This window comes from Cavia porcellus, unplaced genomic scaffold (assembly GCF_034190915.1).
Source record: "Cavia porcellus strain 051 isolate PalLab524CR breed Dunkin Hartley unplaced genomic scaffold, mCavPor4.1 scaffold_1, whole genome shotgun sequence".
Classification (NCBI taxonomy): domain Eukaryota; kingdom Metazoa; phylum Chordata; class Mammalia; order Rodentia; family Caviidae; genus Cavia; species Cavia porcellus.
In genome coordinates, this window is record NW_026947484.1 from 108,134,097 (window position 1) to 108,160,070 (window position 25,974).

Below are 25,974 nucleotides of genomic sequence, written 5' to 3' on the forward strand. Positions count from 1 at the left end.
TGGGAGGTTGAGGCAGATTACTAATTCTAGGTCAGTCTGGATTACATAGACCCTATCTCAAGAAAATAAACAATGAATTTGTCTTTCATATTTCCTTTTTCACTTAAGAGCTTTTTGCCAGTCTGTTACTCTTGATACACTGATCAGGCCCTTCTTTAGAGGAGTAAAGCCTCTTTAACCAAATAGTTAAGTAAACATATAGTCAATTTTAGTTATGTTTAAATATTTAGAAGGTACTCTACTAGCAGGAATCTTGCAAGTGAGACCTAAGAGTATTCTTGGGACACAGTTCATCTTCTGAATACAAAGAAGCTCTTTTTTTTTTTTTTTTTTTTTTTTTGAAATTCCTGTTTAGTCAGGTCAGTAGGTGTAATGCTTAGCCTAGTCAAGGCAGCTCAATCTCAGCTTTATTACTTTGTATTTTCATTGGCCTACCCAGTCTTTTCCAGGCTTAATTGCAGTGTGAACCATGAGAATTGTCCCAATTTAGTGTTAATTACGGAAGGGCATTTGTTTTCAAGTGTTGCTTCTGACTTGTTTCTCCTGAGTTTTTATTGCTGTTGTCACACTTAATTTAGAAATTTTTCCTGTCTTTTTTCTTTTCCTTAGACGACATCATCAGCTTTGAAAGGTGCCATTCAGTTAGGCATTACTCACACTGTGGGGAGTTTGAGTACCAAACCAGAGCGGGATGTCCTCATGCAAGATTTCTACGTGGTGGAGAGTATTTTCTTTCCTAGGTATGGAGGTTAAATTAATGTTTAGGGGAATATCCTAGAAGATGCAGCTTTTCAAAGTCAATGTTAGAGCAACTTCAGGATTCATGGTCTGACCATATTAAGGATGTGTCCAATCCTTAGCCTATTCATAATTGGACTGATGTAAACTAGGGAATTTTAAGAGCAGATTCTGTCCTTTAGATGCTGCTGTGAGCCTCTGGCCTGTGTACTGACCCATTAAATAAGTAATACATTGCCTAGTCTTCTGTGTCTGTCTCAGTGAGTGGTAGACTCATCTGTCCCCACTGACCCTCTAAGAGAATATGTTCTTAAGGGAAAGCCTCCCTCTCCCTTATTAGGGTGGACTCCCTCTGTGAGATTGAGAAGTTAGGGATCTTCTGTTTAACCCTACAGTGAAGGGAGCAACTTGACACCTGCTCATCACTATAATGACTTCCGGTTCAAGACCTATGCACCTGTTGCCTTCCGCTACTTTCGGGAGCTGTTTGGTATCCGGCCTGATGATTACTTGGTAAGCAACTGATTTTTTTTTTTTTTACACTTTTTTTTTTTTCTTTTTTCTCTTTATCGGTACCGGAGATCGAACTCACGACCGCCTGCTTGCAAGGCAGGTGCTTATGCCGCTGAACTAAATCCCCAGCCCCTAAGCAACTGATTTTGGAACTCTTAACTGCGGTTTCTTAGGATTATTCATAGAAAAAGGCTCCCTCTTTTCATAACCTTAAGGCTTTTAAAATTTTTTTCCCTCATCTTTTTTTGAGACAAGATTTCTCTATGTAGTTCAAGCTCACGTTGAACTCACTTTGTAGCCCAGGCTAGCCTCGAACTCACAGTGATTCTCTGGTCTCAGCCTTCTGACTGCTGTGATTACAGGCATGCTTCATCACATCTGGCCTCTCTTGATATTCTTGCTGTAGTTTTTCTTCAGAATAGATGTGTATCTAATTGATTTCTGTATTGGGTACTGGTATGTCTAAATCTGTTACTGTCTCCTCTTGGCCTCAGTATTCCCTCTGCAATGAGCCACTGATTGAACTCTGCAACTCTGGAGCTAGCGGTTCTCTTTTCTACGTGTCCAGTGATGATGAGTTCATCATCAAGACAGTGCAGCATAAAGAAGCGGAGTTTCTACAGAAGCTGCTTCCTGGGTACTACATGGTAAGGGGATAGGACACTGGCCACTGAGGCTGCCTATCCTGGACAGGGTTGGGGAAGCTGTCTTCAGCAGGGCAAAACAGTGTGTCAGTCAGTGATGTGTTAGAGTATACGGGTTTGTGATTGCCCATACATACTTTTTTGCCCTGTTTCTATCATGTCACTGTGGTTAAAGGATTTTTTTTCTATCTTTTTTGAGGGGCGATTACTATGAATTGAACTTGGGGCTTTTGCTTTGAGCTTTATCAGCCTTTGGTATTTATTTATTTGTTGTTTTAATTTTTTGTGACAGGGTCTCAGTGTATAGTTTAGCCTGGCCTTGAACCTACTGTGTAGTCCAGGTGGCCTCAAGCTTATGGCAATCCTATGCCTCAGCTTTCTCTGGTGTTGGAATTATAGGTGTGAGCCACCACCCCTGGCACATAAATTTTCCCCCTTATTACCAAAATATCTCATTAATTACATTTTTTAATTCTTGTTTTTACTAATTTATTTATTTAGTTTTTTTGAGATAGGGTCTCACTATATGGTTTAGGCTGGCCTTGACCTCACTTTGTAGCCCAGGCTGGTCTCAAATAATGATCCTCCCAAGTGCTGGGATTACAGGTGAGAGCCACCACACTTGGCTGGTAATGTGATTTTTAACATCGGCTGGAAAAAATGATAGCCTCTTTAACAATGCTGGTTGTCCACATGTAGACAAATAATTCCAGACATCTTTTACAGTGCACTAAATAAAATCAAAATTGATTAAAGCCCTACATATAAAAACAGAAATAATTGCTGGAAGAACAAAAAAAGGTAAAACTTAGAAAGACATAGGAATAGACAAGGACTTTGTTTTTTGCATTTTTGAGATAGGATCTTGCTGTGTAGTGAAGGTTGGCCTCAAACTCATTACCCAGGCTGGCTTTGAACTTTGTGTCAGTCCTCTCTCAGCTGGGATTAGAGACATGAGCCACCTGCTAGACAAGGACTTCTTAAACAGAGCTCTAGTTCCATAAAATATAATAATACCAAGAAACAACCGGTGGGATTATATCAATTTAAAAAGCACCTGCATCGCAAAGGAAATAAGAAAGTAAAAAAACAGTTTATAGAATGGGAAAGAATTTTTGCCAGCCATTCCTTAGAAGAGCGTATAAAGAACTCTAACAAGTTAGAAATAAATGACCTGGTCAAAAAATGGGCAGTTGAAAAAGATAAAACACTTTTCAAAAGAAGAAGTACAAATCATCAATAAATACATGAAAAAAAATATTGTGTAGCTTTGGCCATTAGAGAAATGCAAATTAAAACAGCACTGTGACTCCATCTTACTCCAGTAAGAATGGCCACATCAAGGACTTAAAAAATAACAAATGTTAGTGAAGTTGGGAAAAATGAACATTTCTATGCTATTGGTGGGAATGTTATATTGGTGTAATTACTATTGAAAACAGTATGAGATTCTTCAAAAAACTAAAAATACAAATTTTATTTGTCCCACTTACACCTTTTTTGAGGTCTCATCTTAAGAGTTATCATACAGCAGCAAAGTCACAATAGCTAAAGTATAAAAGAGAGCCAGGGATTTAGCTCAGGGGCATAAGCACCTGCCTGGCAAGTACAAGGTTGTGAGTTTGATTTTTGGTCCAAAAAAAAAAAAAAAAAAATGAAGACAAAAATTATGAAAGAGCTGTTGGGGTCAGTTCAGTTCCTGATACCAAAAAAAGAAAAAAGAAAGAAAAAAAAGAAAAAGAAGCCTAAATTACCATCAACAGATGAAGAAAATGTAGTATATTTACTCAGTGGGGTACTGCTAGGCCATAAAGAAGGTTAACTTGGGTCACTGTTTTGAAAATGGATGACTTTTTTCATTTTTTGTTTTTTTTTTTTAAGAGTCGAAAGAATTGGGCTGGGGATTTAGCTCAACGGCATAAGCGCCTCCCTGGCAGGCGCGAGATCGTGAGTTCAATCCCCAGTACCGCAAAAAAAAAAAAAGAGAAAGAGTAGGAAGAATTTATTTGTTTATTCAATATTCATTCATTCTTTTTTCTTTGGGGTACCGGGAATTGAACTCATAACCTGGCACTTGTCAGGCAGGCGCTTATGCCACTGAGCTAAATCCCTGGCCCCAGGAAGAATTTATTGAGAGAAAGAAAGCTTTGTCTAAGAGGGACAAAAGGGGGCCCAGAAAATGAGTTGCCCACCAACCCTGCTTCTCAAGCGTGTTTATTGAGCAAAACCATGTTGAGAGACAGGTTCCAGCTGGGACAGAACAATAATCAATCAATAAAGTTATAACAATAGTCACAGTCACTAATATTGATTCAGTAGCAAGTCACAAGGTGGGTTTGAGGTGGGCCAAGAAAATGGTGAACCAATGGTGAATAAGACTACAACAAGCATAGTCACTTGGGTAATAGTGATTAAATGGGGATCAAATGGGGAAGCAAGTCATGCAGAGCAAGCCCACCTGGGACAGAGAAGAACTTTCCTAGAGGGGGAAGGTTAAGGTTTGGTCCTCCACTCCAAGGTGATTGATGTCTATTTAGAATATTGGGGCTGGGGATTTTAGCTCAGCAGTATAAGTGCCTGCCTTGCAAGTGCACAGTCATGAGTTCAAGCCCCAGTACTGGGGAAAAAAAAAAAGACCATGCCCAGCACCTCCAACACATAGGAAATAGAGTCTGAGTAACTGAAAGGCCATTTTTGGGCTAGGGATTTAACTTAGCAGCATAAGTGCTTACTTGCAAGCGTGTGGTTGTGAGTTCAATCCCTGGTACCAATAAAAAATTTTTAAGAAAGTTTAGAATATCATTCACTGCTGTTCAACCCTAGAGGAAGTATATGGGTGAGTAGTTTCTGTTTTTCTTGAAGTCTGGTCTTTGGTTAATACAGCACCACCACAGTTGTCTTAGCATTTACCTTTCAAGGGCCCAGCCCTGTCTGACTGCCCACAATATTTCTACCTAACTTAGCTGTTTATAATAGGATTGGTACACAGATGAAGTATGTACCTTTATACAATTTTAAATGGCCTGTTCTTTTTTGATCAGAGTAAAACAGGCATTCTCAAGGACTGGAGAAAGGAAGAATAAGCCTGGGGATGGTATGTGGGAGGCATCTCAGTGCTTCAGGGAGAATTTGGTCTGTTCCATTGAAAAAGCATATTCAGGGACAATTTGTTTTTGTAATGTAATCTTCAAGATGTCTTCCAGTTTCATCTCCAACATGTCAGTACAGTAATACATTTCTTCCAGTCCTCTTGTTCTGTGCCTCTGTCCAGTGATCTCAGTGGAAGACCTCCAGCTGGGTGTGATGGTGTATTCTTGTAATCCCAGCACTCTGGAGACTGAGGTAGGAGGATCTTCACAAGTTTGAGACCAGCCTGGACTGCAAAGTGAGCCCAAGGCCAGCCTGAACCACGTAGCAAGACCCTGTCTCAAAAAGACTAAACAAAACAAAAGAAAATCCCGACTTACTAGATGTTCAATACAAGTTTGTGTTCTCTAAAATCAAAGAATGAGTTTTAGGAACACCAAAGGTTAAGAGCAGAATCTATTTATTGAGAGAAAGAAAACTTCTGTCTGAGACAGAGATGAAAGTGGTCCTGAGGGGGTTGCCCTGGATGACTCTGGAGGCCGTAATGCAAAGTGGAATCATTCACAGAAGGTTAAATACCACATGGTTTCTCCAATAAGAGATCTCAAGTAAAAATAAAGAACAAAATGAACAAGAGATGGTAGGAAATGGAGATAGATTGTGGAGGTGCGAAGGGAAGAGAAGGAACAGGAACAGTTCTATGAGACAAATGTAATTATTATGTGTTACAAACATACTAATAAATGCATTTTTAAAAATAAAATTCTCTGTGTGGGCTATATAAGCAAGTTCAAATCCAGCCTGCGCTATGCATAGTAAAACCCTGTTTCAAAACAAAGCAAAATACTTGGGGAAAAACAACTGCTTTAAACTCCTCTGAATATATTCATGTCACGGTTCATGTCCTCAGTGACTACTATATTGGAGGGTCTGTGGCTCAGTTTGTGGTGATCTCATCGAGACACATGCTTTTGAGAAATTTTGAACATGTGTAGGTGTACGGACAGATTGTCCCTATGTCAGAGACAAATGCAGGATGGATGGTAACTTTTACCCTTGAGTTGCACTGGAAATGAACTGACTTGCTTTATTACATTTTACTTTTGTGTGCTCAGAACCTCAACCAAAACCCTCGCACTTTGCTGCCTAAATTCTATGGACTGTACTGTGTGCAGGCAGGTGGCAAGAATATTCGGATTGTAGTGATGAACAATCTCTTACCACGGTCAGTCAAGATGCATATCAAATATGACCTCAAGGGTTCCACCTACAAACGGCGTGCTTCTCAGAAAGAGCGAGAGAAGCCTCTGCCGACCTTTAAAGACCTGGACTTCCTACAAGATATGCCTGATGGTCTTTTCTTGGATGCTGACATGTACAATGCTTTGTGTAAGACCCTTCAGCGTGACTGTTTGGTGAGTCTGTTGCATATCCTCTGTCAGACACGAAAAATCTCAATCAGCAAGACAGCTTGGTTATACTTAAGAGTTCATTCTGTGGTAGATGGGACTGTGTTCCTTAATTGTGTGTCTTAGACTGAATATAAAAGAATTAAATCAGCTCATAGCTATGGCATCACATTTAAAAATTTTTTAAAAATTATTTTGAAGGTAGTAATATACAACAAAACAAGACGGAACAAAGCCAATTGAGACAGTGTAGTGAAATTGGTACAGAACTTCACAGCAGGTTACCGGGACAACAGTAATAGGTACCATATATCTCGTTATCTTCACCGTGGTTGTTCTTTCAATCAGGCATAGCAAAATCAAACCAAATACATAACATTATAGAACTTATTAAGACAGAATATTGAGTAGAGCAATACCATTCATTAATCAGAACAAAGCAAAACAGTGATAAAAATATTTGCCTTCAAAGAGATAGAAGGAAAGCCCCCTTATTTGCTGTATTGCATATGGTTAGCCTCTCAAGAGATGCTCAGATCTCTGGCTCCCATTTGTTAATGGGGGAGGGAGGATGGCATCACATTTTTACTTTCTCACTGTTGATTCTCCCTATTGAGCTTTAACTTCCTTCTTTAGTTAGCCTGGGTCATGTAGTTACACATACTTTTTTAAACAAGAAAAGAATAAAAATGATACAGAATTTCAAAACAAAATAGATTAACACTGGTTAGTATATTGCATATTGTTATCTTCAAAGTAGTTCAGATCACAAGATAAAGGCATGAAAAAATGATCAATTGCCTTGCAAGAAGGCGGTCATGAGTTCGATCCCCGGTACCGATAAAAAGTTAAAAAAAAAAAGAAAAAATGATCAATCGAATAATGAAAGCACAAACTGTTCTTTTTGCTGAACTATTGGTGATTAGTAGTATAGTTATATATCTTATATATATATATATATATATAGTATAGTTATCTACTACTACATAGTCTCACTGTGCAGTTCAGGCTGGCCTTGAATGCACTTTGTAGCCCAAACTGATCTTGAACTTGAAACAATCCACCTGCCCCAGCCTCCTAGGTGCTGGGATTGCAGTATGCCATTATGCCCAGCTTCCCTTCCCTTTGACAATACCTGTTGTACATTTTGGATCTTATTTACTGTTTCAGTTTTTTACACTGGGGAGACAATATAGTATTTACATGTGAGTCTGATCAATTTCATTTAGGAATATGGTCTCAAGCTGCATCCATTTACTCATAAAAGCCTCAAGTTTATCCTCCTTTATAGCCAATTAGTATTCCATTGTATAAAAATACCACGTATTTTTAGCCATTCTATGGTTGATGGGCATTTGAGTTTTTTTCAGGATTTAGCTGTTACAAACTGTGCTATTATAAACATGGATGTACATGTGTTGCAGAGTTATATATATTTTTAAGCCAGCATCATAATTCCTCATATTTGGGCTTCTGGCCAAGTTTATAGGTTGGCAAATGAGAGTTGCTGAAGAAAGTCACAGCTGTGTGTCCTGGTAGTATCTATAACTGGTCACATTCATTTGCACAGGGACCCATTGTTCTATGTCCTGTTCTCATCAGAGATTTCAGGTATTCATGTTCTGCTCAAACTGCTAGTTCCCCCAACTCCAGCTTTGTTTCTGAAAAGACTATCTTAACTTTCCATCCTATTCCATCCCTTTATGCTGCCTCCGTTACCAGTTGTTTTTTTTGTACTGGGGATTGAACTTATGAATGCAAGGCAGGTGCTTATGATGCTGAACTAAATCCCCAGCCATCTGTTACCAGTTTTTAAAAGTATCTGCACTTAGAATTTTTACTATCCTTTCCTCCCAACTTTGTGACTTATTTCAAGCCAGTTTGTGTTCTAGATTCCTTTCTTTTCTATAGTTTTAGCTCCTACTGGCCATTTTTTGTCAGTATATCAGCTAGCTTATCTATATTTAGTTTAGGAGAAATTTTTTCTCCTCAGTGCTTCCATTTTTTCCTTTTTCTTAATTCCTGCCTCAGCTCATTGTGTCCTGTTCTGGCTTTTGTTTGTTTTTATCATCTTACAGAACTACTCTCCCCAGTGACTGCATTGATTTTAAAGAGAAAATGCTTCTCCATTCTTCCTCGAGTTTTCTGTACCATTTGACAATAAACTGTTTTCTGTCTTCTTTTTACACTTTTTTTTTCTTTTTTTTATTGGTACCGGGGATCGAACTCACGACTACCTGCTTGCAAGGCAGGTGCTTATGCCGCTGAGCTAAATCCCCAGCCCCTCAGCCTCTTGATTACTGAGACTACAGACATGTGCCATCACACCTTCCTTCCCTTCTGCCCTCCATCCCTCCCTCCCCCTTCTCGCATCTTTCCTTCTAACACTCCTCCTTGGTACTGTGGTTCAAACCCAATGCCTCACACAAACAAACTCTCCTAAAGTGTTTTTATGTCCTTGTAGACAGGCACAGTGCCTACTCTTGATACAGATTCAGTTTAATGTTCAAATGAACTAAAACCATAAAAGATTTTGTCACAGATCTGTCACGAGGAGTACTTTTATTGAGACACCCTCATTGAGGACGCTTTATAGCACCAATATGTGTTCCTTGTTCCCTTGAGAACATGGTGTTATTTTTGTGAAGAAATAGAAAGAAGAATAGAGAGGGTCTATGAGCTAGGCAATAGGACTTGAAAATATAATTTGTGTTGCACAAATTAGAGAAAGGTAAGCAGATATAGATACAGAAGTAAGTAGATGGACCAGAGGAACTAATAAACTCTTTTTTTCCAAGGAGTAGGCAATCAGAAGATAGGATAATCCTATGGTTAGCTGTTGCGGTTCTTCACCAAGAATAATGAAATCGTGAGATTCCCCCCCAAAATTCCCAATAATTCTTAGAGCTTAGATCATTTTTTTCTTCTGTTAGGTGCTTCAAAGCTTCAAGATAATGGACTATAGTCTCTTGATGTCAATCCACAACATAGATCACGCACAACGAGAGCCCTTAAACAATGAAACACAATACACAGTTGATACGCGTAGACCAACCTCCCAGAAGGCACTGTATTCCACAGCCATGGAATCCATCCAAGGCGAGGCTCGACGTGGTGGCACCATGGAGACTGATGACCAGTGAGTGGGTTTGGGGCATTGGGGAGGTGAGCAGATGTGTAACACTTTTTCTTACAGAAAGAATCTAATTTGTGGAAAGGAAGTAGCTTTGAGGCAGCAGTTAAGCCAGCAACAAAAATTCTTGTAGAACCATCAAATGAGTTTTCTTAAGAGTATAAAAGGCTTTAATTTGGAGATTTTAATAAATTTGGGAACAGAGCTATCCAGGGTGAAAAGACTTAAAATTATTACATTCAAAATGTTAGGTGTGTGTCTGTTAATTATAACTATCACAATTCATTAAAGACTTCTTTGTGGAACATACCTTTCTTACCGTCATTGAGTTTAATCAGTTTAGTTTCTGAAATACCCTGTCTGTTGGGTGGTTTCATTTTTAGGTATTCCATAGCATGACTTTAAAGAAGAATGTCTTTCGTAGGCAATAAGGTATAGAACTTTGAGAACATTCAGAGTTAATTGTGGGAGGCCATCATATTGCTATTAATTATTAGAGTCTTTTTGTTTGTTTGTTTTGGTGAAGCTGGGGTAGGAATGGTAGGCCAGGAGGTTAAACAGGAGATTATAGTGCATATCCTAGAGATTCTTATGGTTGGAGGAAGGAATCTCACAGTCTTGAGGTTTATAGAAGATAAGTCAGTTATATTTAGATACCAGTTCCATCCTGATTTGACTTAAGGTTAGAAGAGAAGCTCCTACCTTCTAGCTAACAGGTTTCCTAATTCTTTCCTTTTTGTTTTTCCCAGCATGGGTGGCATCCCTGCACGCAATAGTAAAGGGGAAAGGCTCCTGCTTTATGTTGGCATCATTGATATTCTGCAGTCGTACAGGTGAGGAGCATAGAAACCGATGCAGAAGCCACTCACATTACTTTGTTAGATGAGTCTGTTAAGTTTTTCCTCAGAACAGTAAGTTGCATTCATTTTGTGTGTGTGTGTGCGCGCGCCGGGGATTGAACTCAGGACCTTGCACTTGCAAGCAGGTGCTTATGCTGCTGAGCTAACTCCCCAGCTGATTTTTTTTTTTTTTAAGATGGTTGGATAGTTGGCCTCTTTCTGTGGATTTCCTACTCTACTGCTTCCCCACTGATGATAGAGACTTCTAAGGAAGGCTGAGTCAATGTTTGGAAGTACCAGGGTAGAACATACCATCTGCTTTGCTCTTTGTGAAAACCCTGTGAAATGAGTCATTCTCCACCCTGGGATGAAGCTGGAAGCATATGACCTTTTCCACAGAGGAACAACTTCTGTCAAAATTGTTGCCCAAGAGGCCGAGAGGCAGGAACGGTGCTGAGAGAGAAGCAGGACTTGTTTTTTGTTTTTTGTTTTTGTTTTGAGACCGGGTCTCACTGTGCAGTTAGGGCCTTGAGCTCACTTTGTCGCCCAGGCTGGTCTTGAATTTGCAAGGATTCTCCCACTTTAGCCTCCCAAGTGCTGGGATTATGGGCGTGCATCACCGCACCTAGCTAGGATTTGTTAGATCACAGTTTTGTTCCTGTATCCTTTCAGTACTAATGAGAACTAGACAGTACTTGATTTATTGATTCAGTGTTATCAAGTTTTTAAAATGAATTAAAATTTATTTTTGGATTTTTTTGAGTCAGGGTTTCACTGGTAATTCAGGCTAGTTTCAAACCTGTGGTGATTCTCCTTCTTCAACCTCTCCAGTGCAGTGTCCAAACTATAGTTATATGCTAGCAGTCCTGGCAGCTTATCTAATTTTAGCTACCCTTTCAGGCTCTTGCACATCTGTTTCTTCAGCTCACCTTGTTTTTTTTTAGTGTTTATATTTATTCATTTTTGTTTCACATTTGGTAATGGAATTTAGGGCTCACATATGCTAGCCAAGTGCTTTACCATTGAACTGTACTCCTACCCCTTTTTACTTTTTGTTTTGAGACAGGGTTTCACTAAAGTTGCCTAAATTGCCTCAAACTTGCTATCTTCCTACATCAGTTTCCCAGGTAGTTGGGTTGCAGGTGTGGGCCATTGTGCCTCATTTCTACAATTAATATACTTGTCTCTCACTTGCCAGGGACATATAAACTACTATTTTTTTATCGGTACTGGGGATCGAACTGACAACCACCTGTTTCCAAACAGGTTCTTACGCCACTGAGCTAAATCCCCAGCCCCTAACCTATTTTTTTTTTTTTTTTTTTTTTTTTTTTGTCATTTTCTTTTTTATTGGTACCAGGGATCGAACTCACGACCACACACTTGCAAGGCAGGCGCTTATGCTGCTGAACTAAACCCCCAGCCCGTAAACTACTTTTTTTTTTTTTTTTTTTGCAGTACTGGGGATTGAACTCACAACCTCGCGCTTGCCAGGCAGGCACTTATGCCACTGAGCTAAATCCCCAGCCCTAAACTACTATTTTTTTAATGAGGAATAATTGACTTAGGTAGAAACAGCATTTGTCTGCATGCTGAACTAGCACTGCAGTAGCTGTGTGTATACCACACTGTGTTTTTTCTAGCCTTTAATTTTCATTTTTTTGGGTGTGTGAGGTTGAGGCAGCGTCTCACTACATAGTCCAGGCTAGTTTTGAATTCATTATATAGGGGAGGCTGGCCTCAAACTCCCAGTGAGCCTCCTGGTTTAACCTCCCAGTGCTAGGATTATAGGTGCAGACCACCACATTTGGCTGCTTTTTTAGGCTTTTCAGTATCTTCATTCAATAACAGTGTATGTGATACAAAATTTTTTGGCAGGTTTGTTAAGAAGTTGGAGCACTCTTGGAAAGCACTGGTACATGATGGGGTGAGTAGTAGTCATCTAAAGACCTCCCACTTCTGCCTCTCACTTCTAATTTGCCCCACACCAGTTTCTCTGCATTTTAAAATTTCATTTCTGAGTTTCACCCTTCTCTAAGATCTTTGTCTAGGGGAAAATGACCCTCAGACTATAGATCGTCTTGCTGGGCTGCTCCTTCTCTAATTGTATAGCCTTTTCTTCTGCTCTGCAGGACACTGTATCAGTGCATCGTCCAGGCTTCTATGCTGAACGATTCCAGCGCTTCATGTGCAACACAGTGTTCAAGAAGATCCCCCGTAAGTGGCTTCTACCAGATGGCCCCCCAGTGGCTCCCTTACCTCAGCAGATGGGGGGCAGGACACCTCTGTCAGGGAGCTGCAAAAGCCAGAGACCTCTTCTGCTCTGTCTGCACCCTGTGAGAGCTGCTTCTCGTCCTTTTGTCAGTTACTTTGTCTGTCCCAGTCGTTTCCATCCAAGTCGCTGCTTACCCCCTGGCTCTCCCTACATGTATTATTGAGGTGAGGGCCATTTTTGGGAAATTGGTGGGATTGAAAAAAAAAAAAAAGTGTCATTGTGAATGTGGAATCTATGCCACATGGTTAGGTAGACCATATACAGAAGGATGTTATCAATGTCTTTTTTTTTTTTTTTTTTTTTTTTTTTTTTAATGCCTGTCTCAGGTACCAACAAAGTTTGCATCACTAATGTCTGTTTACTGAGTTTTCTTAGTCTATTCCTTCAACTTCCTTGGTCTGAAAGTGCCAGTATTCTTTTCTTTTTCAAATTCTCCATGCTATTACCACTGGCAAATTCTAGTTTTTCCTTCTCTCTCCTATCATGGACATCATTAGTCCCATAGTGAGGCAGAAGAAACCTAGGTGTGCCAAACAGTCTTAAGGAGCATGAAAAAATCCTTCTTTGTTTTTGTTGTTGTTTTTCTTGAGATAGAGTCTTGCTGTGTACAGGTGGGCCTTGAACTCATGATGATCCTCCTTCTTGTCTCAGCTGGGGTTATAGGCATGCACCATCACACCTAGTCCTTTTCTGTTTCTATCTATAATAATGAAAATTACATAGCTGTGTTCATCAGTGTTTAAAAGATGTAGACTGAAAGGGTCATCGTTATGTTATACTGGGAATTATGGAATAGAGGGCATCTCAGGTAGAGGCAAAGCCATTAAGATTGCATTGGGGGTTGGAGGGTGGTATATGTACATGTCATTTTTGCTCAAGGCTTTCTGTTTCTTTCTGAAGTGAAGAGAGACCTTCCTTCTAAATAATACTTGGTAGACCCATCTTTGTGACATTGTCCCGTCTTCCTGCTTTGCTTCAGAATACCTGGGTGTGTATTGGGGATAACTAGCAGTTTGTGTCTATGTCTTGGTGATGGTTTCTGAGGTTGGTGCTAAGTAGGCTCTCTTTCCCTTTTGAAGTGAAGCCCTCTCCTTCCAAAAAGTTTCGGTCTGGTTCATCTTTCTCTCGGCGAGCAGGCTCCAGCGGCAACTCCTGCATTACTTACCAGCCCTCGGTCTCTGGGGAGCACAGAGCACAAGTGACAACAAAGGCCGAAGTGGAGCCAGGTCAGCGCCAGGGCGACAGTGCCCATGTTGTGGTTTTGTTCCCTCTGTTCTGAGTCATTATCTTGTCTAGCCAGGACCTCTGCTCCCCATTTCTGTCCAGGAAAATCTAAGTTGCTACATGTTAAAAAGACAAAAAAACAAACTAAAACATATTTCCCTCATTAATTCCTTTGCGCATTACCTCTTTTATTTTATTTATTGATTTTCTTACCTTTTCTCTTTTCCAGAAGTCCACCTTGGGCGTCCAGATGTTTTACCCCAGACTCTACCTGTGGAGGAGGTCAGAGAGGACTTACTTGTTTCTGACCCTAGTTTCTCACATGTAGTTGGAGAGACTTTGCAAGTACTAAATACCAGGTTGGTTTCTTGACCTCTTTTACCATGTAATCATATTTTTTTTTTTTTTTGTTAGTGCTAGAGATCAAACTCCCAGCAAGTAAGTCTCCTGCTATTGTGTTATATCTGCAGCCCTTTTTATTTTGAGGGTCTTCTGAGTTGCTAGACTAACCTCAAACTTGGAAACCTTCTGCCTCGGCCTGGAAAGTAGCTGGAATTTACCCTCATACCTGACCCAAGTCCTACATCATTCTGTTTTCCATTGCATCATTATTTGTTTTCTTTACTGACTTTGTGCAGGTTCATTGGGAACTCATCTTTAGTTACTTGCAAAGTGTATCCATGCCTTTATGCTTTTAGGGATAATGTTTATGCAGATGGTATGGTATTCAGGTGTCTCAATTAATCCTTCATCTTTTGGTGAACCCCATGACTTCCTTATAGGAAAGCTCAGAAAATAACAGCTGGCTTAAGGAAGGAAAGGTGTAGCAACCAGCTATAACTCTAGATGTTCCTGGTGGGAAGGACAGTAATAGGATGAAAAAACAAACAAGAGCAAAGCTGAGGTCAGGTGGAGCCCTCTCCCCTGATGGGAGAAAAAGGACTGCTTAATTACTGTAGCATCTTTATTTATACACTCAAGAGAATGTTGTAGGTTTCAGTCCCTCTGCCTAGCAACTTGTTTGTCTGGTTGGCCTGGGCCACTTCCCTTCTTGGAGCTGGAACAGCTTCTTTATTTGCTTGCTTTGGACTCTGTGTTTTCCAGGCTGTCTTTTAGCTTCACCCCTGTCATCAATCTCTAGTTTTAGCTACCTACAGAAAGGTTTATTTAGCTGATAGGTTGTGAGGTTTCAGTCCCTAATCAGCTTGCTCCAAGGCAGGGTGGCACATGGCACAGGGCAAAAGCCGAAACAGAAAAAGGTGGGAGCAAATGTGAACAGGCTGCAGGTGTAACACACACATCACCTCTGTGCCCTCTTGCACAGGATGAGGATGTTTACAAAGTAAGAACCCTGGCTTCTTAGGGATTGTTTAGTTAAACTTCCAAACTCCTCAAATTGACACAGTGTATAAACCATTATATACTGTGAGAAAGAGAATGTGACTAAACAAGAATCACAATCTTTTTGTAACCTAATCTTAGAATTGATACCTACTCATTCATCAATTTCACAAATTTGTAATCACACACACACACACACACACACACACCCCATAGGGATACCTTGTCACACACACACACACACACACACACACACACACACACACACACGGAATGACATGAGATTTCCATACCAGAAGCTGGATCATTGGGAGCCATTTTAGAATCTGCCTGGAGAACTCACATATCCTCTCGCAAAGTCTGCGGAGTGTCACTGAATAATCGTGGGGCTCAATGGCCCACATTTTGTTACCTAAATCAGGTCCAAGTTTCAATAAACTCTCCATGTAGAGTTCCTTAAGCACAGCTCCTCTCAGAGAGCTCAAGAAACTAAAAAGAGAAGTTTCCGTTCCCCTCGCACACTGGGCATGCAATATGGTAGGACAAGCATTTGGTTTTTCATTTTGTTTTGTTTTGGTTTTTTGGTACTGGGGATTGAACTCTTTAAGTGTCAAGAACCCAGCCAAGAGTCCCGATTATCAGTCCCAAGAATGTTGCAAGAAAAATAAAATAGAGACAAGTAGTGTATTCCAACAATAGCTGGGAAATCAATGTCTCTAGATCTGCCTTCCTCTACTGCCAAAACAGCCACTATTTGTTTAGTCTATACAGTGATAGGTGGGGCTAGCAAAGGATTACAGTTCTTCCAAAGGCTCTGACTCCAGAGGGCGTAGACAATCTTGTGTTTGAAGTATCTTGGCCATCTGTGATGGTTTTAGAAGGTGTAGGTGCCCGGGATTTAGCATGGTGGTGTAAGTGCCTGCCTGGCAAGAGTGAGGTTGCGAGTTTGATCTCCAGTACCAAAAAAAAAAAAAAAAAAGGTGTAAACAATCTTACGCTTAGAAGTATTTTGTCCTTGGGTATAATCTTCAGATGACTTAAGAAGGCATAGGTATGATCTTATGCTTGGAAGAGTCAATGGGAAATCACAGATGGGTGGTGTCAACAATCTCATTCCTTTCTTTCCTTGCACAGGGAAATACACCAAGACCAGTCACTATGAATTTGTGGTCCCCAGCACTTTTAAGGACACCATGATCACCATGGTGTGCCTTCATGTACTGAAGAGAAAATGAGAAGTGGCAATGCCACCAATAATAGGATCCTTGCCTGGCATGAGGAAACCTTGGGTTATTCCTAGCACTACTAGAAAAAGGGAGAAACATGAAAAGATTCATTGGTTTTGTTTTTAGTGGTACTAGGATTGAATCAAGAGCCTTCCCATTGAGTTAGACCCTTAACCTGGTTTTGTGTTGGTGGTAATATTTTGTTTCATTCTGTTGTGGTTTTTTGAGACAGTTTCTCACTATGTAGCTCAGGCCTGCCTTGAATTTTAACTGTGTATCCAGGCTGGTTTCAACTCCCAGCAAACCTCTTGCCTCAGCCTTCTGAGTGCTGGGATTGCAGGCATGCTCTACCACACCCAGACACTTTTATTTTTCTTTTTGAGGCAAAGACTCCCTAAATTGCTCAGGTTGGATTTTAATTTGTGGTCTTTCTGCCTCAGTGTCTCAGAATGTTGAGATCATAGGCATGTGCCACCACATTCGGCTAATAGTTACTGATTCATTGGCTATCCCACAACCCAGGAAGTGAAGTTTCTTTGATTAAATCCTAAAATATGAGAACAGTTTTTCATGGTTCTTAGCTTTACCTTTGGAACTCTGGATTTTGTGTTGTTTTACTTTTTAGTGAAAACTAGAATGTGTTTACATTTAAGCATTTTTCACAGCCTGCTTCTTTTCAATACAGTTTGTCAAGGGCAGTGGGTTTCGTGGGTTCTTCATTTTATAGTCTCTGTCTCTTTTGACCCAAACCAGTAGGTTTTTTTTTTTTTTTTGCTGATACAATTTCCTTAGCTTACGCCAATGAGCTAAAATCTCCAGCCCCCATAAATGTCTTCTTAATAAGCTCTCCTCTTTTTTTATACCGTGGATTGAACTCATGACTTTGTTTTTGCCAGTCAGGTGTTTATGCCACTGAGCTAAGTCCCTAGCCCTGCCCCCCCCCCCCTTTTTTTGGCCTTTTTGAGATAGGGTCTCGCTATGCAGTTCAAGTTGGTCTCAAACTCACAACAATCCTCCTGCATCAGCCTCTCGAGTGTTGGGATTACAGGCATACACCACCATGCCTGGCCTGACTCCTACTTTTTATATACCCTGCTTTTTCAGTTGAGAGGCTTTGTGAGAACATATCCATGATCTTTCTGTTCACTTTTTTTTTTTTTTCCATGATCTTCCTGTTCACTTTTGCAGTGCTGGTAAATGGTCTTATACATGCTAGGCAAGTATTATATCAATGAGCTACTCTCTCAGCCCTTTTTAATTTGTTTTTATTTTAAGAATTTATATATATATATATATTTTTTGGTCTTTTTCCTTTTTATCGGTACCGGGGATTGAACTCACGACTGCCTGCTTGCAAGGCAGGCGCTTATGCCGCTGAGATAAATCCCCAGCCCGTACGCTGCCCTTTTTAGGTCTCAAGATGTTACTTGCTGAAGTGTCCAGACTAGGCTCAAAATCAAAATTGCCTCAGCTCCCTAGAATGCTTGGATTCACAGATACGTGCCACCATGCTCAGGCCTTTTTTTTTTTTGAGGTCTTATAGTTAATACCCTTGACTTTATCTTTAGACACTATTTTCTTGACAGTGCCATGGATTTGATCCTTGCTCAAGATTTTTCAGTTTTGGGGGCTGGGGATTTAGCTCAGCGGCATAAGCCCTGTCTTGCAAGCCTGTGGTTGTGGGTTTGATTCCCGGTACCGATTAAAAGAAAAAAAAGTTAAAAAAAAAAAAAAAAGATTTTTCAGTTTTTTTAGGGCTGGAGATTTAGTTTAGCCTAGTAAGTGCCTGCCTTGCAAGTGTGAGGTATGAATTTGATCCCCGGTACCAAAAAAAAAAAGACTTCAAATTTTTAAAAATAGATTTATTAGTTTTGGGTGAGTTTTGTTTGTTTTTTTGAGAAAGAGTCTTACTGTCTAAGTTGGCCCAGCCTTGAACTGACTAGTAGTCCACACAGGCATCAAATTCATAGCAATCCTCTTGCTTCAGACTCACCAGTGCTAGGATTACAGGTGAGTGCCACCAAACCAGCCTATTTTTTCATTTTTAAGGTCATTGTGGTGTTGCACACCTGTAATCCAGGCAGTCTAGGAGGCTGACGCAGGAGGATCACTATTTTGAGCCCTACTTGAATATATACCTTAATCATTTCATGAGACCCTGTCCCAAGAAAAGAAAAAAGACTGCTGAAGAAGTAGCTCATTGCAGTGGCCCTGGGTTTAATTCCCAGTACTTTAAAAAAAAAAAAGTTAGTTTAAGCATTGATTGTTCTCTAGAGTTCAAATTTTTTTTTTATTTAAGGAGAAAAGAAAAAAAAGCAGTGAAAGGGTACAAGTTATACAGATTTACAGAAGAAAAAAATGAACAGTAGGAAATCATTAGTTAATGGATTACATATTGCCATCTTAGAAATAATTGTTCAAGTCACAAGATTAAAGCTTGTAGAGTGGACATTCCAACAATGATACTGCAAACAGTTCTGTTCAATGATCCAATAAAACTCTGTGATATCATTTTCTATCTTATACACTTAAATATACATGCAGTTATATAGTTTAGAGCGCTTTCTTTTCCTCTCTTTTGTGCAATGACTATTACACATTTTGGGTTTCATTGCTCCCACGGTTCTTATTGCTTTTTTGGAAGAGAGTAAAACCAAATGAGACATAACAGAATCGGTCAAGTCAAAAGGGTGGACATAATAGATAATATAAAAACATAATACAAGGTGATCAACAATGGTTACCATAATGCCTCCCGCTATCTCTAATAGAATTGCCTATATCATTAGTTATAATACAATTGAACAAAACAGTAAAGAACAAAACCGACAAAACCAAAACAACGGAGACATTGTAGGTCTTCAAAAGTAGATAAAAGTCAACGAGAATGGGCGTCATAATGAATCTCGTTATCTTCACAGCTAGACTTTCGAACCTGATACTATCCAGCAAAACAGAATAGGGGAACATCAGTCAAAAACAAGATGGTGAGAGTAATACAGGGCTTCAAATCAAGATAATAGAAAGTCAAAGTGGGTTACTATATTATATCCTGCTATTTTTTTCCCTTTAATTAAACGGATAAAAATAAAAAAGTAAATAATGGAGTGGAGATTGAGAAAAAAGAGGGCATAACAGCGAAACAGCGCAGATCAAAACATAACCATTTAAGCAGAATAGTGTTTCACCACCAGATAATTCCGACCCAAAAGTAGTTACCATATTAACTCTTTCCTTGAAGTCCTTGAGTACAACTTCGTATACTGTAGCATTAAGTATATCAAAACAATGTAAAACCATTTAAGAGAATGACAGCATTACAGAGTATTTAGAATCGACTAACAGAAAATGAACAATGGTTTCTGTATAATCTCCTTGTCTTTAAAAGGTTTTTGCTTATACTATCGTACATAATAAAATCCAATAAGATACAACCTGTTTAGACCATTGGAGACAGAAGAACAAAGCTAGATGAGACTTCAAAACAAGATGATACTAAATCAGTATTACCTATTAAGATGTCATTTTCTCCAAAATAGCTGTTCCTATCATTAGAGTTCAAATTTTTGGTACTGGGGATCAAACTCATGACCTGCACTTGGCCAGGCAGGCACTTGTGCCACTGAGCTAAACTCTGGCCCCTGAAGTTCAAAATTTTTGAGATAGAGTTTCACCAGTTTCTCTCGATTGCCCTGAAACTTGGAATTCTCCTGCCTCAGCGTTCCAAGTAGCTGGAATTGCAGCTGTATGTCTGACCATGGCTGTCCCTTTAAAATTTTACAATTTATCTTTTTTTATCTTATTTCTAATTTTGTTGTGGTTTTATTTGTTTGTTTTTGAACCAAGGTCTTACTCTGTAGTCAAGATTGTCCTTGAACTTGCCATGTAATCAAGGCTGAGTAGAAGCTTATGATCATCCTGCCTCAGCCTTCCAAATTCTGAAATTACAAATTTGAGACACCATGCCTTGCTTTAAAAATCCAGAGTATAAGGGGCTGGGGATTTAGCTCTGCGGCATAAGCACCTGCCTTGCAAGCAGACAGTCGTGAGTTCGATCCCCGGTACCGATAAAAAGGAAAAAGACAAAAAAATCCAGAGTATATGCCTAATAAATTGAGTGATCTAGCTAAGGAGGTTTCTGAGTATTGTAGATACCATCTTTTTTTTTTTTTGGTGGTGGTTCTGAGGACAGACCCCAGAACTTCACACAAACTAAACATATGTTCTATACCAGCTGTATCACTGCTTTGAAGTGTATAGTAAAATGAGAAGGAAAACAAAGAGAAGAAATATAAAAAGCCAGGAATTGAGAAAAATTTTTTATGGGGTATAGCTCAGTAGCAGAGTGCTTGTGTGCTCAGAATACTCAAGGCCTTGAATTTCATCCTTGGTGCTGTAAAAGAAAGAAAGAGAGAGAACATTTTTTAAATCTAGTAGCTTCTTTTTTCTGAATTCTGAATTGATTCTGAAGGGAAATAGGAAGAAACAATATAAGATTGCACCTTACAGGGAAGTGTTTTTTTTTTTTTTTTCTTCTAATCTTCTGATTCTTTGCTTCTTTTTTTTTCTCCTTTTAGTTCAGCCTTGGAAAAGCTTGAAATTACAGAAGAGGAGTTCCCCCACGTAAGTGTCTGGGGTGTGGGGGAGGGGAAGAGTTTTTGGAGAGTATGAAGAAAATCACTGACAGAATGGAGCTAGAAGTTAGTGGGAGGGAGTTTTAAGAAAAAAAAAAAAAAAAAAGTAATGGACAAAGTTAAGAGAGCCAGAGTGCCCCTACAACTTGTTTTTTATGAATTTTATTTTGGTAACGCACCTTTGTAAAATGAGGAGAAACAGACACCAGGAATATAGCTCAGCAGCACAGGCCCTCCCTGGCAAGTGTGAGGTCATGAATTTGATTCCTGGTACCAAAAAGAAAAAAACAGGCCCGGGGATTAAGCTCAGTGGCATAAGCACCTGCCTGGTCAGCGTGAAGTCGTGAGTTCAATCCCCGGTTCTGTGGAAAAAAAACCCAGAAGAAGGTATCTTAACTTTGCTACCTAGGTTTAAATTAACTTGAATTCCATTGCTACTTCCTAATCTTATGCTCCATATCCTTAACTTTACATACTTTCCCTTTTCAGTGAGCAACAAACCTCAGAAGACCTGAAACAAGATCCTACTGTCTCTGTGATATCAAAATGTCAGCCTTTGCCCAGGAATGCTGTTTTCTTATTGGTCATCAAAAACAAACAAAAAAGGAGTTTAATGTGGAGCTCGGGGAGTTTTCCATCTCCTTCATGAAGAAGAAGTTGTTCTTCCCCATCTTCTGAGTGGGCATTAGTGCCTTGGACAGTTAAGGATGCAGTAGCCTTCCACTCCAGAGTCAGCTGGTACAGGCCAGCCTTGGCTTCCAAAGTTGAATTTCTTCAGACTCCCATTGTTGTGCTGGAATTGGAGTTGTTGGACTTCGTGGTTTTCCTTCCTTTGTGCATCTTTCACCAGGAGCTGGACTCTTCATTTCCTCAGGACAGACTGGCTGGCACACGATCCCCTACCTTCGTCTTTCTGTTTTCTAGAGGAAGACCCCTAGAATTGTTGTAAAGGGTTTTGGGGGAATAAGGGTATTTAACTATCTCCATCCGTCTCCTTTTTTCTTTATAAAGGATGAGAACAAAGAGCACACAGCACAATTTCAAGCCAGTTTAGATCAGAACTCCAAAAGTCAGTAATAACCTGCCTGTGAAGTTCCTACAGATGAGGCCGGAGTTTGTGAAGCAGAAACGTGACAATTCTTCTGCCAGCAGCAGCCTCTTTTCAAGAATCTCATGAAATTCTTAAGGCTGAAGGGATGAGAAGAAAGGGACATTGAGTCATCTTTGCCCCTTTTGTTAAAACGGTGGGGCTGCTATGGGCTAGGAAATTAGAGGCGTCCTTAGGCAGGACCCCACTCACTGCCAGGCCATAATGTTTACTAATACTTGGTAGTTTGAAATGTATTTTAGTCATTTTTCTAAATAAGAAGATTTATCAAATGGATTGGAGACCATTCTTCAAAGGAGACTGCTTATTCTTCCAATCTTTCCAAACAGTGTTCTGCTATCTGTGGAGCTGAGATGGACAGCGATACCTGTGTCTGTTGAACAGGCAGTCAGGCAAGAGAAGGTTCTCTTCAGCTCAAGGGAGCCAGCAGACCGTTGCCTTGATGACGTCAGGGCTGTGCCCACGCCCTGCTCCTGCTCTTTCAGTGCAGGGAATTTGGAGTGGGGGCTGTAAACCGTCTCTTCCCCATCTCTGAATTGTGGATGTCTGAGCAGTCTGCTCTTGTCAGGGAAGAAGGCTGCTTGGTGTCTGAGGCAGATTGTCGAAGTTCTACAGTCTTCTTCACCCCACCCTACCATGGCAGTAGGTTAGCCTTGTACCCCAAGCATCTGTCTATATTAGACACCCCCGGCCAGTTTCTGGCTCCCTGTCTTTGCTGCCATGTTCTTTTTTACAAGAAGAAAAGCAACAATTCTTGCTATTTTGTTTTTCATAATTTACTATTTATGATGTATTTAAGTGTTTTATTCAGGACAGAGTTCTGTAAGGGGTGGGAAGGATATTTGAGGGGGAGGGTCTTAGGGAAAGGAATGGGGATGCAGCATTTTTATGAAGTGTTACTATTTGCCTCTACTTTGTATTGTTCAGAAATGGCAAATGCAATTTAAAAGTAATAAATAACTGGTTTTAATGTATTGAACTTTCGTCTGTTATTTAGACTTCTTTTTCTCTTCTTTGTTGTTACTCTTTTTGCCGTTGTCTTTGGTACTGGGGATTAAACCCAGGGACTTGAACATGCTAAGCAAGTGCTTCACACCTGCCGCCTCTCCCTGTTCATATCCGTCTGCCTCGCTGTCTCCCACCCAGGCTCAGTGTTGTGCATATTTTCATACTTCCAGTTTCCCTTACTCCAGCTTCAGTCTAACTCCGGTTTTCTGTGCCTGCTTTCCAGCCACTTCGCCACAGTAAAAACAGGAATCTTAATTGAAAGCTCATAGAGTTTACTTCTCTCATAGAGTTACTTCTCATAGAGTTACTCTCATAGAGTTACTTCTTAAACATAGAGTTTAAGAAGAAAACACAGGAAAGCCAGCTCAATATTGGTGGCCATAAGTTCTCTGCTTTTTATTCTTCTGGGTGCATGGCTGTCAGATTATCACTAAATCATGAAGACTTCTTTCCTCAAGGTTGAGTGTAGGAGAGTAGAAGAGTGAGATGGGTTTATTTCTAAGTAGGGAAACTTTAGAAAAGCAAGTTCACTAAATACTGTTTCTTTCTGAACCACTGTTCCCTGTGCTGATGAGATAATTTTTTTTCAAGTATTTATGTAGCAGCAATGTCCAGGGCAATTGGAGGTCAAAAAAATTAATTAGCTTCAGAGTTCATAATGTCCAGGGGGAAACACATACCCAAAAACATTAGGAAAAATTAGATGTGATATGGCTGGGGATATAATTCAGCATAGCGCCTGTCAGCAAGAGCAAAGTCTTTGGTTCAGTTCTCAATACAAAAAAAAAAAACCTAAGGATTGATGCTCTTTGAAAGGATGATACAATATATAAAAGTGAAAGGAAGTCAGAGGTTACTGTAGGCTAAAAGTGTTGGGAAAAGTTTCATTTCAGCACAAGGTCTTAAGACCATGAAAATGGTCTGTTTTAGAGAACTGGAAAAGATGGTGGTAAGCATATTGGACGAGGTATGGGTGGAAGCAACATCAGAAACAGCTTGTAGGCTAAGAAATTTTCAGGTTAAACTGTGGACAGTGGAGAATCATGGAATCTTTTTAAAAATGATAAAATAGTTCAGGGCTGCTAGTGTAGTTTGGAAGTGTTTGCTTCATGTGTGAGGTGTTGAATTTGATCCTGCAGAACTGGAAAAAACAGTCTGTTAACAGTGTTTCATCAGAATGGATTTTTGAGGTGTGACGACGTGGATTGGGAACAGTGGTCATGGCAATTGGGAGAGAGCATAAAGTGCTTCAGAGAAAAACAACCTTGTGTGAAAAAGATTGGATTGGAAGAGGAACTGAAGAGACTCAGTTTTGATTTGGACTTCACCACAGGCTCAGCCCTCTGTTTTGTTTCTTTGTTTTGTCTTTGTTTTTTGAGGTAAGTTCTCACCACATAGACTGGGCTGGACTCAAATTCCTACCTCAGCAGCCTGCTGGGATTACAGGCATGCAGTGCTGTGCCTGCCTGTTTATCCTTCACTGAGGCTCGATAAGAGAAAACGTTTTTCCCCAATAGAAATTAGATCTGAATGTGTTTAAGCCCAAATGGTCGTTGCTACCCCTTGGGGGCATTACAACTGCCAAAGCTTAGATTAAATCTCTTCGCAGTCAAAGGGTCCCTCTAGTGGTGGGTGGCAGCAAGTGTACAGTCCACTAGATTTAGATACAAAGGGATAATGAAGTTAACTGCGTCTGGTCTGATTTTTTTAAAATTAGGTTTATTGATACATTTTAGGTACGCATGTAATGATGTAATGTTTTAAGCACATCACTCAGTTATTCAAAAACATTCAAGTAGTCAGATCATTCTTTAAACAAAGATAGGCCAGTTGAAATAGAGTCCAGACTAAGCAGTTAATACATTGTTTTTCAAGGACATTAAAAATCAGGTAATTATCAAATCTTTCAAAATTATTTTAAAATTCGTGACGAGCATGGTGGCCCACACCTGTAGTCCTAGCTCTGAGGCTGAGGCTGGAGGAATGTTGTGAGTTTGAGACCAGCCTGAACTACCTAATGAGAAGGTTTTTGGTTTTTTGTTTCTTTGTTTTGTCTTTTTGAGACAGGGTTTCACTATGTAGTTTAGATTGGCCTTAAACTCACTTCATACCCGAGTGCTGCGATTACAGGCATGCACTCTAAAAAATTATAAAGGATATGTTTGCTGATTCCAGTTTCTCGTCTCCCCATCTCCAACTCCAGCTTTTTTTTTTTTTCTTTTTTATTAAAAAAATATTTTTTTGAGACAATCTCCCTGGTAGTCTTGGCTGGCCGTGACCGTCAGTGATCCTCTGGTGTCAGTTCCTGAGAGCTGGGATTGCAGGTGTGTGCTCTAAAAAACTCAGGTTTGGGGGCTGGGGATTTAGCTCAGCGGCATAAGCAACTGCTTTGCAAAGCAGGTGGTCCTGAGTTCCATCCTCCGTACCGATTTAAAAAAAAAAAAACAAAAAACAAAAAAACTCAGGTTTTGGGTCGGGGCTTTAGACCAACAGTGCAAGTACTTGCATGTCAAGTAGTGCACGACCAAGTATCCAAACAAACATATTTTGTTTTTAATGGTGGAAATTTTCAAAACCAAAGAATAGTATGATGAACTGCCATTACCCTTCAACATCTATTAACAAAAATACTGTCAATGTTTCATCTATACTTTATAGTCTCCCCTCACTTTCTCTCTGTACCTCCAAAGGATTAAGTTAAATTCTAGGCATCATATCCTCTTGTCCACAAATACTTGAACATATGATTTAAGAGATAAGGTCAACGCCTCCCCCATCCTGCCCACACAATGCTG

At 39.9% G+C, this 25,974-nt stretch overlaps 1 protein-coding gene across 4 annotated transcripts in view; it reads left to right on the forward strand.

Moving 5' to 3' along the window:
• Pip5k1a (phosphatidylinositol-4-phosphate 5-kinase type 1 alpha) overlaps window positions 1-23,145 on the forward strand; it is a 46,102-nt gene extending 22,957 nt beyond the window's left edge. For 3 of the 4 annotated variants that reach the window (XM_063253115.1, XM_063253127.1, XM_063253120.1), the window contains 12 exons: window positions 610-740; window positions 1,134-1,251; window positions 1,746-1,898; window positions 6,098-6,397; window positions 9,325-9,530; window positions 10,274-10,357; window positions 12,242-12,290; window positions 12,496-12,580; window positions 13,718-13,864; window positions 14,092-14,221; window positions 21,007-21,052; window positions 21,553-23,145. In XM_063253115.1, the coding sequence (XP_063109185.1) occupies window positions 610-740; window positions 1,134-1,251; window positions 1,746-1,898; window positions 6,098-6,397; window positions 9,325-9,530; window positions 10,274-10,357; window positions 12,242-12,290; window positions 12,496-12,580; window positions 13,718-13,864; window positions 14,092-14,221; window positions 21,007-21,052; window positions 21,553-21,555 (1,452 nt within the window). In that variant the 3' untranslated portion in view covers window positions 21,556-23,145. The remainder of the gene's footprint in view (window positions 1-609; window positions 741-1,133; window positions 1,252-1,745; window positions 1,899-6,097; window positions 6,398-9,324; window positions 9,531-10,273; window positions 10,358-12,241; window positions 12,291-12,495; window positions 12,581-13,717; window positions 13,865-14,091; window positions 14,222-21,006; window positions 21,053-21,552) is intronic. The other variant, XM_063253132.1, reaches the window with a different exon arrangement.
• Window positions 23,146-25,974: the final 2,829 nt, after the last annotated feature.